The sequence below is a fragment of the Vicugna pacos genome, chromosome 30 (assembly GCF_048564905.1).
Source record: "Vicugna pacos chromosome 30, VicPac4, whole genome shotgun sequence".
Classification (NCBI taxonomy): domain Eukaryota; kingdom Metazoa; phylum Chordata; class Mammalia; order Artiodactyla; family Camelidae; genus Vicugna; species Vicugna pacos.
Window position 1 is genome coordinate 12,672,599 of NC_133016.1, and position 21,182 is coordinate 12,693,780.

The following is a 21,182-nucleotide window of genomic DNA, read 5'->3' on the forward strand; positions in this document are numbered from 1 at the left end:
GGAGTTAGGCGGTTCCTCAAAAAGTGAAATTCAGAACTATCTGACCCAGCAATTCCACTCCAAGGTATATATCCAGGAGAACTGAAAACATGTGTCCACACAACAATGTGTACACGAATTTTCACAGCAGCATCATGCATAATACCCCTAAAGCGGAAAACACCTAAGCATCCATCTGCTGGTAAGTGGATAAACAAAATGGGCTCCATCCACACAAAGGAAGGTTATCCAGCCATAAAAATAGAGCTACAACATAGATGAACCTTGAACACACTGTGCCGAGTGAAGGAAGCCAGGCACCAAAGGACGCATATGGAATGATTCCATTTATATGAAATGTCCTCAGTAGGCGAATCCAAAGAGACAGAAAGGTTTGCTGCGCCAGGAGTCTGGGGTAAGGAGGACTGGGAAGTGACTGCTAAGGGGTGTGGGGTTTCTTTTTGGGGTGATGAAAATGTTCTGGAATCAGGTGACTGTGCAACTCTGAACGTACTAAAAACCACTGAATTGTATACTTGAAAAGAGTAAAATTTTGAATACTCTGTCAAGTATTCAAAAATCTGACTCTGTTTCCTTTGGTCTCTCTGCTGCTTCTAGAGCAAGATGGGCTTATTTTTCACCTTCCTGCTCAAGTCACTCTCCTTTCCATCTCCCCAAATTCTAACCAAGGTCCAGAACCCTCAGCAGGTTACCCCCTGGTCTCCAGCTTTCTAACACACCTCAGCCTCCCCGTGCTGGGAAACTCTGCTGCAGCGCTCCTGACACTTAAAACCACGTATTGGCTTTTATGGACGTTTTACAGTTCTATGTAGATGTGGTTTCTCAGATAAAGAATAATCATAATAAAGACATTAAGTTTTTACATGGCATTTTCATGGCTTTCAAAGCATCTTCGTATACATAATCTGATTTTAATCCGTATAATCTTGAAATGACCTATTTTATAGATCAGAATTAAATTTAAAAGGAATTTGCTTAAAATCATATAGCTGATAGGTATTTGGATTCCATATATAGTGTCCCGCCCCCACCCCTAATACATTAGGGACTTACAATTTTGAGAGCATAGATCATGTTCTTTATTTTCTGAATCTCCCTCAACGCCTAGCATACTCCTAATCTGGGCTATGGATATAACAGGAACTCAGTAAATACTTAAGTGCATCAAACTAACAATGCAAACTGGTCAGGACAGAGGTAGATTTGGGGACTTTCTATAAAGAATCTGACTTGCAGTAGAAATGGTACTATTCCTACAGCTGATGTTACTGAGACAGCCAAGCAGAAAGCATGGGTATTGCTCCCGCTGTATCATTTAATGCATCTGGTTCAAGTTAAGACTTGACTTGGGACAAGAAAAAACTTCAAGGGAAGTTTTGGCCTCCACCATCCAGGAAAAGCTAAGTGTGGTCCAATACTTAAATGTTGTATGCTCGGCTCTGCAATCACTGAAATTAGGGTACTTACAAAAAAACCCTTTTCTCCACCCCAGAATGATTCATGAAAAGTATAATAAGCATTTTTATCAAAGCCTACATATAAATTACACTACAGGAGATTAAGCATCTTTATGTAAAATAACTAGACCAAATCATTGAATCTTTAAAATTCCATCTCCAGTACTGCTTGTTCATTTAATTAACTTACTCCCATGACTCAAGGATAGAAGGACAAAACAGGTATCTTCTAAAATGTCAAAAAATTCAATGTGGTTAGAAATATGATCCTATAAACTAGATCTTTGGGGAATTTTATTTCTTGGGAATATGATTTCCAAGCATATAGCTTGTCACAGATCTTAATTGTCTACACAGAAAAGAACTGTTTAAATGGAAGACTTTCCCACTTGCGTTAAACTGCAGTGCACCCAGCACAGTGCTCTGATTAAAACATCCATCACCACCACCGACCTGCATAGCGCTTAGGCTGTGCCAGGCGCTGCTCGAAGGAAGCGCTTTACTTATTTTGTGTAATCCTCGCAACACATCCCGTAAGGAGGTAGGCGGTATCACCATCCCCTCTTACAGATGTAAAAACAGATGATGAGAGGTTTAACAGCTCACCCACTTTCACACGACTAATAAGTGATAGAACCGAAGTCAGATGCGGGCCAGATTAACTACTGCCCTATGTTACGTCGTCTCTTTATCGTCTACCGCTGGCTTTCTAGTTAACTTTACTCTCAAAATATAAAATGTCAGTGTGCTGGTTTTTCATTGTTTCACTACACTATCACTTTATAAACACCTTTTTTTCCAAATGAAATCTTATGCTGAACCTTAATATGTAATAATGGATAAAAGCTGGGTTACTCTACTGAGGCCTGAAATGGAATGCATTATCCAAATCCCCCTTCTAACGATGAAGGAAAACCTGAATTCAGGACGTTACAACCAAAAGCTACAATTTTTTGAGCACTTTTAGCGTGCCAGACACAGGGGTAATTGTTATATCTTACTTGTTCTCTAACGACCTCATTAAGTCTGTCCATTTTATAAAACCTCCGTGGCTTAGAGAAGTGAAGTAACTTGGTCACAGGCACACAGCTGGTCAGCAGAAAAGCCAGGGCGGTGAGCCCGGGGCTAGTTACTCTCAGGTCCCTTGTTCAACCACTGAGCTACTCTGAAGTGAATGGCTCTTCTAGAGTGAATAAGGCTCTTGGCATATTCTGACCAGGCTCCTTTAATCTTCTCTATAAAAGCACAGCTCAGCTGCAGCAAGTGATGAATGCAGGAAGCCGTTAAGTGGGGTGGGTATGAGGCCAGTTACTCGCTACCCTAGTATCTACAGAAGATAACTAGAAATCTTTATCCTTATTTATCTTCAAGGACATGTAGTATATAAGTCAGTTACTTCTGTTCTTAGATTGTGTTTTTAATGTTTATGCATGTCTAAAAATGAGTTACGTATTTTCTGTTCTGTTAAATTTTATTTCTTTTACAAACCCCTGGGCAATATAAAACGAGAGGGCATAAACTTGAGTGCCGATTTCCACATCGACCGCTGTTCATGCTGAAATTCCTAGGACTCTGCTCCTGCCTCCCCACACCCCCAAAGTGTCCTACTCCCCTGGGGCTGTCAGCTGGACGGAAGGGCACAGTCCAGGGAAATGCCTATGCCCTCAGGCCTCTACCACACTTACATTGAATGTAGATGTGTCTGATGTTTGGGATAGTCACAATACTTCAAAATATAATGCAGCCACCCTGTTAAGACATGAATCAGTAGGATTTAAACATCTTTCTAGCTTTCTTAAGCTGCTACTTTGCTTTAATATGCCTCTTTATTCCATATTCCAAGTTGATGCCAAGGCAAAGCTTCAGCATAAGCTGAACTCTTCTTGCCAAAACCTAATTATTTCTGGTTCTCAACTTTGCAGGGGCAATTACAAGTTTTGATTTAAAAAGCCAAACAAAAGACATAAAGCCAAAGTGACAAAAACATCAGTAAGAAATGAGAATAAATAATCAAGTACATAATTCTTCATATAATTCCCTGACTCTTAAAAATACTTCACCAATCCCCAAACCTAAGTTGGTTAATATTTTCCCTTTCACCGCGTTACTTTCGGTGAAGTTTTAGAAGGCTTTTCCTGTTTAAGGTGTCTGTGCACTTTTTAAACTGAAGTATGGTCAGTTTATAATGTTGTGTCAATTTCTGATGTACAGCATAACCTTTCCGTCATATACGTACATATATTCATTTCACATTCTTTTTCATTTTAGGTTACTGCAAAATATTGAATATAGTTCCTTGTGCTATAGAGTAGAAACTTGTTTACAGCCATGCACTTAAACTGAGAAATTACATAATATAATGAACCAACCATCTTAGTGTAGACTAAAGATATAATCAACTCCAAAAGGGCACATTTGTATTATATATTCTATCATATTTTCATAAGAAAAATTAATGGATTCACTCAGAGTCAATCACTTTATATACTCATAAACAAGATTATATTATTAAAATGTCAGCATAATAGTTGAAATCCCAAATCTGAGGTATTTACTTTGATTCATTTGTGTATACTTAAGAAATTCATTTAAGACTTAAGATTTTAACTTTCCCCATCCCATATGTAGTAATGTGTTAAATCCTGAAAAAAAAAAATCGTTTTTCTTCTGTAAAAATTCTACTTTGAGACCCTCCAGCAATTCTGCCAAGCTTACCTCATTGCATCAATCAAGTTACAAATAAAAAGGCTAAATTTAGAAAATTGAGTAAAATAATCGGAAAGACATAGAAGCCAAATTGACGCTTTTTGTTTATCGGTACATCCTAACAACAGGCCTGGAAATGTCACTTTCCTGGCAGTCGGGTGTTATTGCACAACGGTGAACACAACTCTGAAAAACACGGCTCAGACGAACTCAGCAGCTGGCCACCCCATGCTGTGGCTGTGCCCAGTAAAAGAAAGAAATTACCAAAGAAATGACTTACTGCTGACAGTGTGTTCTCTCTTCACAGAATCTTTAGCCTGTCAGTGTTCTTAACATATTTAAATGAAAGAATGAGAAGAACCATTAAAAATTTACTGTTAGGGGGTCCACCTTTAACTGTTTCTGGATAGAACTTCAGTTTCTGATTGTTTTCATATACCTCCTTCACCAACATTTCCTTGTTAAATTCTAGTCCCCACAAAAAGGCCAGAAATACCGTGCAACAGTTAGAAGAAGGAAGGAAACAAAACATGTGGAATGCATATTCGGTGACAAACCTTTTATACTCCAAACACATACACTATAATGTTTTACACACATGAACATACAATTTGCTATTTGGTCACTGAACTTGACTAGAGCTCTTGTAGTCAGTGAAAAAAAACCAATCACATAAGATAGGTAAGAATTCTAATAAGAACAGCATTGTTTTTGACAAAACAGAGACATGAAAATGAAGACATCAAGTGAGTTAGTCATGGAACGAAGATCAAATCTATCTTTTATAACAAGAATAAAGCTCTTCAGTTCAGTGATGTGTTTACCATACCTTTCTCTGATTTTTAACTCTTAACCTAATTTGCATAATGAAAAGAACAATGGATAATTATAAAACCAAAGATTATAAATATCTTACCATATACTCCTTTGTCTAAAAGTAGTAAAAATTCATCCACAGCGTTACGCATCTCATATTCAGTAAGATCCAACAGGGAAACAACTTTGAAATCGAGCTGTCTTAACAAGTTGGTCAGTTCATACACATCTACCAAAGGAGCTTTAAGCTTGGGGTGCTCCCAGTAATTCATGTTTCCTATCAAAAGAGCAACCTTGTCCTTTGCTGTTAAAAAAAAAAAGGTGGGGGGTAGAATTTAAAGGATATAAAAATTAAAATCTATGGAAATGGCATTATTATAGTAAAGTATGCTCTACAAATAAGATTTCATTATTATTTAATTTCATTTTAGAGCTGTTACTTCACGCAGCAGATCAACACTCTACTGAGGAATACAGAGGCTGATGAATCAGACAACTGAAATTAAACTTGATTGATGCTTTTGAGAACCAGACAAAATATATTAGCTGTATATAAAACATAATGGTAACTAATAGTAAAGTAATACTTCTACTGAATTACAACAGAGGGAAAGAATATAACATTCAACTAGACTTTTAGTGCAAATTTAAACAAGGAATGTTTAGAATTGGGTTCCCATCAAATTAGATTCAGTTTTGCTGGCAATGGAAGAGGCTAGAAACAAAAGAAATACCAAAAAGAGGGACAGGAAGAACTCCCATCAGAGCAGCTAAGGGGAAATACCAAAGAGGAAAGAGAAGCTGGAGTTTAACAAATACTGTATTTTTATATTTTCAGTTGATGTAATGTCTCCTCTTAGCTTCTTTAAAAAAAAAAAAACTCCTATTTGAATGAGATGCGGCTATCTTGGGCTTCTTGTATGAATTACCTTTCTGACCCTAGCGAAATGAGGCTTTGCTCAAAGGCATGGTCTCGTACAAAGAGTTCTTCTGTGTGTAAGGGACAAAAACATCCACACTTAAGCCTTTAAAAGTACAAGCTCACTTAACAGGGTACACACTTGTCCAAAAGAGTTGCGGGAGGCTGAACATTGCTTAGGGCTTAAGAAGTCTTCCAAATTGCACCTTTGCTAGTTGAGGGGTTAGGCTGAAGACTTGAGGCCCTGCCAGGACAATGGGAACCTGTTATGGAGTATTTCTCAAGGGCTGGCAGTGGGGTGTGTGCAGCACACGTTCTGGTCTAAATCCGTGATGGAGACACCAGGCAGGGAGCAGCGGAGAAGTTGTAACATGAGCACAGGGCAGTCCCAGCTGGCTGGCTGAACAGCCAGCTCCTGACATTGGCCAGGACCGGGTGACCAACCTCTGTCACAAAGTGCTAAGTAGCTTATTTATAAATTAATATGAACACTACTCTTATGCAGTTGAAACAGGCACAAATAATCACATTGCTGACTCAATGTCCACCATATGTAATTTCAGATGTTCAAAATCATTAAGATGATTAAACTTCACCAAAAATCTCTTTGGAATGTCTTCTCTTTCCACAAGAACACTTAAGCCTAGGGTTAAAAAAAAGGTCTGGAGAAAAACTTGCACTATGTGACTCTCAAAGTGGCAGAAAACCCCACCTTCTGAAGAGTCTAAATACTTTGATGTCATAAGATCTTTACTCTATATTTACACTTTCAGAGATTTCTTACATATTGCCTATTCTATAGGTGTACACATTTTTGGAAAAAAAATGAAATGATAGCTAAGCCTCATTTCGAATTCAGTTTGTAAGTCATTTCAAGTCCTGTACAGATAACTGCTTCTTTTATCCCAAAGAAAAGGCCAATTATCAAGACTATTTAATAAATAAGTAAATAAAGACACAAAACTTCTATTAAACTGCCTTTAGCTATAAAACTCAATTTAAAAAAAGCTAAGAATATTCAGGATGGATTTCAACAGGAGGTAGTGTAAGACTTATCACTTTAATTTTTTTTTAAGTTTCTTCTTAAATAAACTCGAAATGTACTCTTACATCAATTAACCTACCATATAGCAAGATATTAGCTGGCTAGTTCCAAGGAAAAAATTTCAGTGCATTGTTTTGTGAGCCCATCAACCTCACCAGGGTTCAGAGCCAATTTCAGTACAGTGATGGACTCACTTCAATCTACTCCTAAGTGAGAGGAAGCAGAGAATGTGTCTGCTGGTTCATATCATTACAGCCTGAATCATGGGGTTTCCAATGTGATTCAGGTAGTAAAGTGTAAATCACAGTGGGGTTTTTGGTGGGATTTATCATAATTTAATTATAATATATATCCTAAACTAAGTTTTACTGACAGAAAACAAGTATCAGGTATGTTATAGAAAAAAAAAATCACTGCAGTCTTTGGCGGGGGAAAAAGCAGTTGTCAGACTAAGCATCCATCATAGGCTGTTTCTGCTATGATCAATTTTTTTATTCACTGGTTTTGTTCTCTGCTTGGAAAGAACACTTGGTATAGTTTATAGAAGGCAAGAATTCAATAATTTGAGAACTACATGGTTTAAGATGTATGCATCAATAATTGACCATAACTCTTTAAAAACTTTTCCCCAATGATATATATATATATATACATATATATGTATATATATATATATATATATATATATATTTTTTTTTTTTTTTAATGGAAGTACTGGGGACTGAACCCTGGACCTCGCGCATGCTAAGCATGCGTTCTACCACTGAGTTATTTTCCTGTCCACCCCCATGATAACTTTTAATAGCTAGTTCCTAAAATGTCTTGGGGCATTTTCTAGAGTTTAACTTACCTGCCCACTCCTGAATGACAGGTGAATCGGAGTGTATTTAGATAGAGAAGCAGACTGCAGTGGTGGAAATAAGAGATGACAAACTCTCATTCCAGGAATTAGGTGTATAGAAAGGGAAGGAAAAATCAAACTTTAGACACAGGACAGAGAAAGAAACAGTAAAATTTGAAGTTAAGGAGATAAGAGTGAGGAATCAAAGAAAACTTCAAACTAGCAACCATATAGGTGACATGATTTTCAAGTGATAAAGTACATGGAAGAAAGTTTCTGTAGAAAAACATTTACTGTAAGGGCCACCCACAATTTCTTGAACACAAGCCATTTATTGGAAAAAGGAAACACAGACACCAGTTGGTTAAGCAATTGAATAAAACCACTTCAGAAAGATCTATTTTAACTACATGATCCTAGATATCTTCCAAAGCTAATAACATGTATTCTTTAAAATAATATGTATTAAGTGTTACAAACTGTTAAAAAAAAAAACAACACCTTTGGCCATCCATCAAAAATTGAGTATTAACATCAAATCTGACTGGTTGAATATACAATCCTTGTTAGTCTCCTGTATCAAGTCTTAATTTCTATGCCCTGCAAGATAAAGTCCCACGTTCCTTAGTCTGGCAAACAAAGCCATTCACACTCTAGTCCGTGCCTCCCTTTCCAGCTGTGGTAAAAGACGGCCCCGAGGAACCATGGTATCCTTGTCCCCATGCAGTGTGGTCACCCTCACCCCGGCCCTGGCCCCGAATCTGGGCTGCCCTGGGATTCTTTGAACATAATGCAGTGTGACACTCTGCCACTTCTGGGTCTAAACGTTAAGAAGTGCTGAGAGCTGCTGGTTTGAGGATTCAGCCAATGTGAATTCACATTGTGAATTCAGTAAATGTGAAGAAATTTAGCTACCTGGAGACACCATGTGGGGAAGGAGGGGCGAGGGAGGAGGTGAAGCAAACCGAGACCATTGCAGGACAGGAAAACAGGGGTGCACGTGCCCTGTTAAAGAGCAGCCACTAATTGGCCAAGATTGACAGCTATCACTCAAAAGCTACTACTTCAAAAGAATCTAGAAATTTAAATTTTTACATGCTATCTGATCAGTAGCAACTGATTCTAACTGTTAAAAAGCATTGTATAGGCTACCCTACTCCCCCCTAGTAAGTGCCCTTTTCTCCATGGCCTGCAGCAATCTCACACATGCCATCCTCAGTGGTACTGGCCTCCACCTCTGTGCTGAGGACACTCAGAACAGTTTCTCGGATCCTGGCCCCTCCGTAGAGTTCCAGACCCACATGCACAGGTGCCTGCTGTTTATCTTGGCCAAGATGTGACACAAATACCTCAAACTGGCTAGGCTCCCAAATGGGATTCATCTGTCCTTTGAATCCTGCTTTTGATTCTGACTCAGTGAGCTGTATGACCACCTACCTTGTGGACCCAGCAAGAATCTGGGTAGGGTGGTGAGTCCTCCGTATTTTTTGTATCCCCCTGTAGCGAAGTGATGAAACAGCTTACCGATTCTATCACCTCAAGGTCGTCTGAATTTGGTCTTTGTCTTCTCCATTGTCTTAGTACTACCCTACTTTAGATTCTCACCATTTCTTGCCTAGGCTACTGCAATAGCCTCTTAATATTTCTCCTAGCCCAACCATCATCTGCCTCCAGTTTCTCCTACACCAATACAAGACTGTCCGTCGGAGAGACAGAACTCACTCCTCCACCAGTTTCCTTCCAGTGGCTTGTGTGAGAAATGGGCTCAAGTCCTGGCCCCATCCTACTTCTTGAGCCTCCTTTCCTTCATGCCTGCGAGCATCACGTGTTACCTGCTGCTCCCCCAATACAGCAACTCCCGTCTCCTTCCTCCACCACGCTCTACTTAAGAGTTCACGCTCCCTCCATCTGGGAGGCCCTTCTCCTATTCATCCTTCGACGTGGGGGGCTGCTGCTGCAGCCTCTCGGCTGCCTTTCCAATCCCTCACCCTACCAGAGACAGTAATGGTCACTTCTACGTGACCTACACAGGTTCTGTTTTGTTTGCACGCTTACTTATTGGCATGTTGCTGAAACAGAAATCACTGCATAGAAGCTGCTCTGGTTCCAGAAACTGAACCCATAACTTTTTAAAGCCTCCTATTCTATAGTCTCTTTTACAAATGTCCAAAATAAAACACTTGGTCTCAATGTTATTCAAATATTTATAAAAGTGGTCAATTTTAAAAGTCTTAAATCCCTTTAGGATCCCCATAAAAAAGTTATAAACTACGATTACATTTTGAGTAAAAGCATTTTAAAGCTCTGCTCACCCAAAGGTTGGTCAGCTGCTTGCTCTTCATTATCTATAAAAAAAAGATAAAAATGCAAATAAAGATAAGGAACTGTTATTCATGATACAAACGTCTTTGGGTTTAGAGAGATACGGAAATGAACAGTAATGTCGACGAGCACTGGAAGTCAGAATGTGTTTCTAACAGCTAATTTACAGTTTTAAGGTTTTCAGGTTCTTGATAAAAATATACACCTGGATGGATGGAGCCAGAATCAGGGCAGAGGAACGTCTCTGATCATCAATTACCATAGCTGGGGGTGATACTATTTAATCTGAAAATAGTTGGTGGTGGAGATAAGGAGCAGCAGTTAACATGTACTGCACGCTGGCCTGGGAATGTTCTAGGTGCTGTATGTGTAGCTGATTTAAATAAACCTCACTTAACTCTATGATGTATGTACTATTATTTACCTCCATTATACAAATAAGAAATCTGAGGCAGAGAGAGACTAAATCACTTGCCCAGAGTTATCAAGATAGGAAACCTCATTCCGTGGCTCACATCTTGAGAGACTTGCGATTGGAGGGTATCCTCACATCTCTGCCACCTGCTCTGCCTAAAACGAGATACCCTCCACTCCCAAGAACCTCATAGGAAGAAATACAGGAAAAGATGGAGTTCAGTCACCTGTGTGTCTATTACTAACAAGTAATTTTGTCTGCTTTTTAAATTATGTATCTGCTACTAGAGTCTACTGAAAGTTTATTAACTAAGTTTCCCAGTATTTCTAATTCTTGAGGGGAAAGGATATAATGATAGAGGGCTGAGAAAATTTTAGAAGCTTAGTGGTGGTGGTTTGCAAAATTTTCCTGAAATAACTTTTTATAATGTTCATTGAAGGGCATGAAATAGACAAATTTAGGAAAAGGGGACTCTAACCAGATCAAGAGAAGCAAGCAGCTACCTTAGGGCAGTTCTCCAACAATACCTAGTTCTGGCTGTTTGCAGCAAGAGTCACTGAGGCTTCCCCGAGCTCCAGGTGGGCACAGCAGGAATGAGGCACTGTAACAGGGGCCTTCTGGTTTGTCTAATTTGCTCATATGTAATCAGCCCACCCCAATCACTGCTCATAATAATAGGTGTTTATTAATGAAATATGGCCACAAAACTATGTAAACAAGTTATGGTGCTAAAACAATGAGAAATAACGTGTTGAGAAATAAGAGAGATCTCTACAAACATCTTACTCCACTCCTGCAACGCTTTATTTTCAGATATCCTCACAGGTTCCATCGCTGCCTCTCAGAAATGCCCACAACCCATACTGGCGTCCTCTGTCTCTACGGAGTCCTCACTATTACCATGCCTTTCATCTCAGTTAAGGCTTTCTTCTAGCTAAACTTGTTCAGAAATCTGGTCTGATTACAACTGGCCAAACAATGATAGATACTCCTGCCAACTGTCAGTCTCTCAACGGTCAGGGGCCAACTACTTATCTGTAGGCATCAACTATCCCCACTAACAATATTTTCACTTCAGATACAGAAGACATCCACCCAACTAGTTCAGATATGTTCAGTGACCAAGCCGCTTTGAACAAGGACCCAGGAGTCTGGCGAGTGCCGAAATGTTACCCCTGTCGCTCTTTCAAAGGCCGCTTCTTGTCTTTCAGCTTAAGGATCAAGCACTTTCCCACTTCACTGCCTTTTAATGATAGTCATACATGGTAAGTACACAGATATTTTATGTTGCCTCAGTATATTTATTTTTCTGCCCTTATAGTCTTACAGTCTAGAATATTTTCAGTGTTTCCACTTGCATGGAATTGTACTTCATGCAAATACTCATTTCAATCCTAAATCATGATATTTCAATAAAGGAAACAAAATTTACTAGTACTACTATAGCAAAAGAATATCTACAGTATTACTCACCAGGATGCCCAAGATTAGTTAATTCATCTAAAATAAAAGAAGAAAATACAAGAAATAATCTTTAAATAGATTAAATAATCTAACAACTTAGCACAAGTAGTAAGACTGAACAAAGAAGTTGCTTTTGTGCTATTAAATCATGTTATAATGTTTTATCAGGTTAGAACTTTTTAAATGCCTTAAATGGAAAGTCATGCAAATTCTAAACAGGAGAGAATACTGTTGTGGATATCAGTCAGGACTCCTAAGCCATTATTACTTTCATTAAATGACAAAAAGCTAAATAGACTCATTCTTAATTTGATCAATTAGATATTCTGGCAAACTATGGGACAAAAACAATCAAGAGAGGTTTGTCTATGGCCTCAACTATAAACTTCTTGAAACTAATTAAAAACCTCAAATGACATTTTTTCAATAAACTTTTCATTTTAGAACAGTTTGATTTCCAGAACTAACACAATGATAGTGCAGGCAGTTCCCACATACACCCAGACCTAGTTTCCCTATTTTTAATATCTGATGTTAGTAAGGTGTATTTGTTACAGTTAATGAGCCATCAATTTTTTTTGTCCCAAGACCCCATTCAGGACACTGTCTTACATTTACTGTGTCTCCTTGGCTCCTCTTTGCTGTGGCAGTTTCTCAGACTTCCCTTGTTTTTGATAACCTTGACAGTTTTGAGGATTATCTCAAACTGAGGTATTTGGTAAAATGTCTCTAAATCGGGATATGTCTGATGTTTCTCTCCTGGTTAGACCGGTGTGATGTTTTTGGAGGGATAGTGGTTTCAGAATTGTTAACCTCAACCTCCTGGCTAAAGGAGAGAGAAAATCATCTAAGCAAATACCTATGACATTATAGCCATCTAGTTTTCCTTTACAAATTTTATGAAGATAAAAATTAGCATTAACAATAAATTACAAATTTTATACTATTCATAAAATGTTACACAGTAACTTCTATGTGACATAAAACCAACTACAGAGAGGTACCAGCTGGAGTTACGGGCTAGGAACGATTTCTCCTCCTGTGTTCTCATTCCCAGGGACTTAGGTCAGCCCCTGTTCTTCCATCCCATAATCAGTGAGGTGGCTTCATGCACTTGTAATATGTTTAGATTCTTTCGTCATATTCTGTGCTCCATCCTGGGATCCCCCTTCCTCTGACCTCCTAAACGATTTAAAACTTGTAGACATGTGTTCACCATTACAGCTGTCAAACAGAATAGTTTCACTGCCCTAAAAAAACTCCCTGAGCTCCACCTATTTGACCCCTACCCCCGTCCTGATCAAATATCTTTAACAAAACACATAAAGTGAAATTGATAACAATACGTTCTACAGGTAAAAAAAAAAACATGATGTAGGACACTGTTGATGATCTGTGCCAATCCACCAAATATAAAATGTCTCAACTTTGTATTTTTTTTGAAAAAGAAGAGTTGGATCTGATTTTTCCATCTGAAATATTTGCAGTAGTTTCATAGTTGGGTTTTCATCTTTAAGTGTTCTGAACATATTTTAATTATTATTTCACAGTGTGTATGCCACTGCAAAAGTTATAGGGATAAGCTGGCAGGTGAAGCAGCAGCAAGGTGATTAAGTTACATGCACCACCCAGACAAACAGCAATGCTAGTTTGTTTATTCTCAGAGGTCTCCAGTGTTAAGAAGTCTTAAAAATCATGCAATTAGGTGAAAAAGGAGTAAGAGAAGGAAGAGGAGTTTGATTAGGATCTCTTTACACAGATTCCCTCAGACCATAGACCATGGGATTCTAACTCCCTCATGCTAGAGAATTCCTGTCCGCAACTATGATTGGGATGGAAACACAATTATAGTATTTCCAAGTGGCACCACAGCAACCTGAAGGACAGGAAAACCAGGAAACATAAGACTTAACATTATTTTCTTACTTTGCCCAAGTTGAGCTGAAGGGTTTATAATAAAGAGGCAGAAATTGAAAAAATACTTTGCTACTCACAAACCTAATTTTACAGAACAATGTGACATCACTAGAGAAAGGTAATTTAAATTCTGAAATTTACTACGTACAAGGCTTTGGTTAATTAAAACAAATTAGAAGTTTATGTTAAATTATGTTAATATATAAAGAGAACTGAAAATTATTTTATGGTAAAGGTGACATGGTAAACTAATCTACAGCCTTGTAGCTTCAAAAAACGGATCTTAAAAACTTTATATTAAAACAGGATATTTAATATTTGATAAAAATGTGTATTAAAGAATAAATCTCCTGTCCCGAATCTTTTATAGAAATTACATTTGTACTTAAGAGGCACTTTATCATGGCTATAGATAAAAATAATCTAAACAACTATCCTTGACAGTTTATCCATGTATCTTTTATAAATTTTATGAAGATAAAAATTAACATTAAGAATTAATTGCAACTGTTTACTAGTCGTAAGATGTTATACAGGAACTTTATATGCAATAGAAAATCCACTGAAAATTAACATCAGTTTAATAATGTCTGTGGCAATTTATAAACCCTCAAAGACTAAGATACAATATCTTTCTATCAAATTTTTTTCTTATAGCTAGTATTTTTTCCATCACTGCACTCAGTGGACCAGAGCCCTTCACCAATCCCAAGAGTGGGAACCAGCATGCAAGATATTTGGTTTCAAACCAAATGGTTACACTACCTTCAGTGCACTCCACTGCCTCATTTGTTCTTCCTTGTTCCAGAGAAAACAAACGTGAATATATTGTAATTCATGATCTTAGGAAGGGCAGCCGTCAAGCAAACAGAGATAAATAGCATAGAAATATGTTGGCAAACCAACATACGCATCAGTATCTCCTACTATTAACAACGTAACTATAAATGCACTAAATTTACATAGAACAAACTCCCAAATCATGCACTTCATAATAGGGATTGTTGATTAATAATTCTTTTCTTTATATGTCTGTAATATTTGTTTTTTTTAATGTTTTATTAAAAATCGTTTCCACTAAATCAAGGTTTTTTTTTTTAGCTAAAGCTTTAAGGAATACATCTTTGCCATTAAATGTTTAATGAAAACTATAAAACTAAAAAAACCAAAAAACAAAAAAAACCTGAAAAGATCTATGGAGTGTGTATCTACTTTTACTTTAACCTGAGCACCCAACCCCTACACCTCGTGGCCTTTCTCTCGCCTCCTGAAACAGCCTGCACTCTATGTGGTACGTATCTTTCTAAACAAATCTACCTTTACTCAAAAAAAAAGAAAAAAAAAAAAGGATCTAAATCAAACAGCATTTTTTCTGGTTCTTTCTGCTCTTTGTATGTGAATCTAATTTATGAATTGAGTATGCATTCTCTCAAATTTCTTATTTATTAACAAAATAACTCCGGACGTTCAACACCATTAAACAGAATGGGTAAATGGTAGAATTTCCATTGCTCAAACATTTCACATATAAAAATACAGCTTACTCATTATACTGTACTCCATTTGTCAGAACACTGAGTGACACTGCTTACCTATGATGATTTCTACCTTCTTGCTGTCTTGACTGTCTCGATCATTATACACACGACACCAGTAGGTCCCTTGATGCTCCAAATCCACATAAGGCACCTGCATTGATATCAGAACGTGCACACATTTCCTCCTCAATTTTAATGTGCCTTGGAGAAAGTTATTTATTTATTTTAAAAAACCCCTACAAAACCTAACATTTCAGACATTCTTACATTATTTCCATTCATTAGGTCAAACATTAACAAGCAAATGATACAATGACTCTAACAGTGGTGAGTTTGATGCAATACTATTTGTAGTTTTTATGTAAGGACTTAGATATGGGCTGGTGTTGTGTTCCAGCACTTTGTATGTATGAGCATCAATTAATATTAAATAGTAAAGAACTTGGAAAAAATACTGAAAATACTAAAACACCCCCCAAAATAATGAATTTTAATATTCACTTTAATTTTCAACTGTACTATTTATTTTTCATTAACCCCCCCCAAACTCCCCCACGAAACCAACTTCCTACCATGTATAGCTTTTTTGTCTCGTGTGTTAGTGGTGATTCATTTTTGAACCACTGGTAGTGAGGAATGGGGCTTCCGACAGCAACACACTGTAAGATCAACGTGCTGCCAGGCGTCAGCTTTTGGGACCTCGGCTCAACACAGATTTGCAACTTGGATTCAGAGATGACGTCCAAACCTCCTTAAATTAAAAGAAAAATATCATTGAACATAAATAGGTTTAAAATTTTAAAAAGTCCCTTTTAATTAAAAAAAAGTTTAAGTTCACCTTTCATTTTTTAAATCATCTTTAACAGTGTCTCCCAAACAATATTTCATAAAAATATTTTAGAAATATTACGAGATGTTCTGTGGATAAGAAGATGCTATGGCCAAATAAGTTTAGTACATTCTGGGTTAAACGTTAAACAGATTTTTTTAATTGCAGGACTTCTCAAAGCTTTAAAATATTAGCACGCATCATGTATTTAAGAGGGGAATATAGTTCAAGTGGTTTCTAAATGTGTTTGGCCACAGAGTCTTCTCAGTGGGAGCAGATGACGTACTAACATCTTGAGTGATGCTCACGATCAAAACAGAAGCTCTACGTTCTGCTGTTTGAAGTTGCTTTCTTAAAATGAGTTTTGTTATTAGCACTGAATAAATATGGATGGGTTACCACTAGCGTCTCTTCCCAAGGCAGAGATCAGAGAGCATTATTTATGGAGTGTTAATCCGCTACTCTTTAAGGTCCTTGAGGACAGAGGGCTTGTCAATGTGATGTAATAACAGTGAATGAAGCTCAGTGTCCAGCACATTGCAGGTGATCAATAATATTTGTTGAATGAAAAAAATTCCATTTATAAACATATTAAAGTTCATTACATGCACAGAAATAGTCTAGAGAAATATAAATCACTCTCTTACTTAATCATGACTATTTCCAGAGACTTTATTCAGGTGTAGGAAAAGCTAATTTGAGAGAAAAATGGAAGACAGATTGGACAGACAGACTGGCAACCAAACCTATTTCCCTCACTTTCTTTTGTCTGGCAAAAATTACAAGTATGGTTGCTAATTGTGTGTGGGAATAAATACAACAATAGCTGATGGCTACTCTTTAGAGTACACAGGGTGTTTCTTCATCAGTACTAGCTATTGGACTAAAAAGATGGATGGCAAAGAGTAACGTAGTTGAGTGAAATGCTTCATTGCAGTGAATGACATACTATATGCCCTTTCATGCCAACATCAACGCTATAGATCGTTTTTATTCCAAGACACAACTTTTTTAGGAGTAATACAGTAGTTTGGGAAATTGAGCAAGACTGCATTAGATGTCTTTTCTCCTCCGAAACCAGAGACCACAACATTCAAATCCATGAAAGGTGGCAAGTCTGAAGAGGTCAGCAGCAGGGCCAGGCTGAGAAGGGATATGTCATCCTAAGACACCTGCATAGCAGTCTGTCTGTCTGTCTATCCAGCCAATCATCCAGAAAAAGAATCAAAGCACAACGGGGTAAAAATCTTAATGCCTGGTGACATTATACTGGTTGAAGTACATATGTGAGTACTATTTTTGATACTCTGAAATTATTTGAAAGTAAACATTTAAAATAGAATACGGCAATTCCCATCCCAACATTCAACGTAATTTACCACTTCGGAAGCTTTCTGTTACTTCTGTGACATCGCACACATCCAGCTGAGACCACTGGCTAAATTCAAAGGTGAAATTATTATTAACTCGACAGACATAAAAGCCTGCATCTTTCACATGCACTGTGTTAAAAATAAGTTCGGAGGCATTTCCATTTGGAATCTGTGAAAGAATAAGAGGATAAAAGTGAATGTCTCATCAAAACACACCTTATAAAATCTCCTGTGCAAAACGTATGATTTCTTTGGAGCTTGGAGAAGTGTATCTTCTTCAAGTTCTAAAATATTTGTTACTTAAAAAACAGTAATATTTTGAGTAACTTAGGATGAAGTCTAGAAATCCAGTCTTTTTAAAAATCTGTTAACCAGAGAACAAGGTTCTTTCCCGTAACTTCTAAAAACTAACAGAAAAGTTTCTATTTTGTCATTTAAAACTGTTTGATCATTAGTATTTAAAGACTCTAAAACTGCAACATTTAGAAGCTAAGTAGCTATACAACAGGACCAACACCATGATGGAGTGGACATCACAGTGAGTGAGTTAGGCCTGGCTGTTAATTTCAGTTCCAACCAAATTAGCTGCTGAGTACACGAGCAAGTTATTCTACCTCAAGACTCCATTTTCTCATCTGCAAAATTCCATAACAGGATAGATCCCTTGGCCAATATACTTCTTCCAAGGTCTTGGCGGAGAAGGGCCATGGGAAGCGTATCAGTGATGGGAAAGAAGGACCATGCAAGCGATTCCCAAGTTTTTCCTCCTGAGCTTTGCTCACCACATCGAGGTTTCTTTCACTTTGGCTGCTCGCATCCATTTATCAGCACCATCCAACTCAGGCATACTTCCAAAGGGCTTAGTCAAGTGCCTCGTGATATTACATTAGCTCCCTTGCAAAGTACTTTAACGAGATCTCCTTCTCCAAACCTCAACTGAATTCCACTCTCTCCTCTCTCAGAACCTGCACCAGAGCAAGAGCATTTTGCTGAATTATCTGACAGCTGGGATGGCAGGCTGCCCTCGGCCCTGCCTGACCATCCTCCTGCGCTGACCTACCAAGTTCACTTTCCTACTAGACTATTAATGCGTACATTCTCTCCTCAACCTCCTGCAACCCTGCTTCTCTCAGCCACTGACTACAGACAGAAACTCTCCTTTTCCAGCCACCAAATCACAAACCTCTCTGTGCCTATTCGTAAGTGCTCTCTTCCCTCCTGTTAAAATGGAAAATGTCTTCCTAACAAAGGCTACCTGGGCTTGGAATCTGTGAGGAATCCTAACCACTCAGAAGCCTGAGTTGCTATGAAGATTAGTTCAAGCTGAAGGTGTTTGGGATTTAACAGATGCAGAAAGAAGCTCTCTCGGAGCTTCCCTTATCTGACCAAAAAGCAGAAACTTCTAGGAGATGAGGCTGCCATAAATTCCCGCTTCAGGGTGGCTTTTACTCCCAGGAAGGAGACCAAGAGTAAATCCATCATAAATCCCCTCTCCAGGGGAGTTTTTACAGCCATGAAGAAGACAGAAATACCACTTACACCTGCATGAATAAATATTATCATAGACTGTATCTCCTATTTATTCTCCTAGAACCCTAATATATTTCCTAAAGAAACCTATTTGTTCTTCCCACAGAGGCCTTTATTTTCCCTTTTCCTCTAACTTTAACCACTCATGGAGCTACTTTTTTTTTTGTAATTTCCCATATGAAGAAACTTTTTCTCTTGTTAACCTGGTTTGTCAGTTAATTTACAGGCCCCCAGGGACTAAACATGAGAGGTTGGAGGAAAAGTTCTTTCCTCTCCAACAATCCAATCCTCTGTGACCTGGTTCCTGCAATTTTTCTCTATGCTTTAGCATCTATTTCTCACTTTTACTATCTCACTCTTAAAAACATACTCTAGTACCTTATATCTTAAACAAAAAAAGTCCCAAATATACCTTCCTTGACCCCTGCACTTCTCAGCAGCACTGAAAATGCTGATCACCCCTTTTCTTTTTGAAATGCTTCCCCAGGGGCTTCCTACCAACCTCTTCTGGTTTTCCTTTTATGTCTCTTGTCAAGTTTTCTTAGTCTCTCTACTGGTTCCTCCTCCATTTATACAAACTTTCAATACTGTCTCCTGAGATATCCAAGCTAACTAGCTAGATTCATTTAGACAGCAAGTAGGCATTTCAAACATAACAAGCCTAAAACCAAACTCCTGATTTTTCACCCTGAATCTCTTCGTCTCCCAGTCTCACCTCAGTATATAAAATGACCCCAAATGCTCAAGTAAAAAATCTAGGGGTCACCCTTGAGCTCTCTTCCTTTTCCCTCATGCTCCACATCTAACTGCCAAGTTGGATGAACTATCTCTAAAATAAACTGACTTAGGCATTTTGATCCACCTCCACCACTGTGTCCTAGGTCCATGTCACCACTATGCCTAGTCTGGCATAGGCATTAGATAACTGGTCTTCCTGCTTTGCTCTCTGCCTCCCCTCAAGCAGCAAGGTGGTGTTACATAAATCCTCTCATGTTACTTCTCCTGCCTAAGACCTGTAGTGGCTTCTCACTTTCTATCACCCTGTTTATTTTCTTCATAGCTGCTCTTAACTCAGAATTATCTCATTTGCTCACTGTCTCTCCCCAGTGGAGGTGGCCGGGCCCCTGGGTGTCAGTGCTTCCTTATTGTGGCCTGGCACAAAACATGTGGCCAAGAAGCAGTCATTAAATGACTATCTCCTGAACCAGACCTATGAATATAAGAGTGGTTTGACAAAACTCAACTTGTAAGAGCTTTAAAATCCATTACAACTCTTTGAATCTCTGACATACTCCCCAACCCCTACCTTCCTACCCTTCTCAAACAGGACATGGTATACTTAATGCAGTAGGTTTTGTCCATTATTTCTCCCTCAAAAGGTGTTTTGTTAAAATGAAAGCAACTTTGCAATTGAGAAAATATGGTAAGATTAACTTTAGTTGCCATCTCTCGAAAGCCGAGGCACACAAAACATTCTATTAACTTCTCACAACCGCTGGTGATAGGAATTCGAGCTGCTACGGACCGTCAGGGATCAGCCTGTCCCGCATCACCGCCCACTTGCAGCCCTGTTACTACACTTCGCAGCTGCTCTGCCTCACCTGTGTGTGTGGGACGGAAACCAGACATTGGACAAATCCACACGTTTCTTCTAAGGCACAGAGTAATCCCATCAAAGGAAAGAGCATCATCTCAGAACAGCCTTTCAACTTAGTTTCAGACTTGCAAATGCAGTCTTACTCGAGTTTGGAAGAAAGTTTAGTTATCTGACTAACAAGATGAAAAGAATGATGGAATTTCAAGGTAGGATCCAAGTGGGACAGGAGGAAATGCCTGCCAAAGTGGGGCACGACGTGGGCCAGACCACGGAGAACTCCCCAGCGGCAGAGTGGCTTAAAGAACATTTACGAAAAGAGAATTCAACACGCAGCTTTAAATTCTTTGTTGGGTGGTGCCGGGATGCAATCCTTCCACAAAAGGAATAAATGTCCCTCTCTACCGACCTGAATG

General features: G+C 38.4%; 1 protein-coding gene across 3 annotated transcripts in view; it reads right to left on the reverse strand.

Annotated features, from left to right (window-relative positions):
- Positions 1–21,182, reverse strand: part of MALT1 (MALT1 paracaspase) — a 46,069-nt gene that overhangs the window by 11,492 nt on the left and 13,395 nt on the right. For 2 of the 3 annotated variants that reach the window (XM_072952134.1, XM_072952136.1), the window contains exons 4-10: positions 17,649–17,811; positions 16,013–16,191; positions 15,495–15,591; positions 14,668–14,700; positions 11,995–12,021; positions 10,097–10,129; positions 5,080–5,283 (exon numbers count right to left, since the gene is read on the reverse strand). In XM_072952134.1, coding sequence (XP_072808235.1) covers positions 5,080–5,283; positions 10,097–10,129; positions 11,995–12,021; positions 14,668–14,700; positions 15,495–15,591; positions 16,013–16,191; positions 17,649–17,811 — 736 coding nt within the window. The remainder of the gene's footprint in view (positions 1–5,079; positions 5,284–10,096; positions 10,130–11,994; positions 12,022–14,667; positions 14,701–15,494; positions 15,592–16,012; positions 16,192–17,648; positions 17,812–21,182) is intronic. The other variant, XM_072952135.1, reaches the window with a different exon arrangement.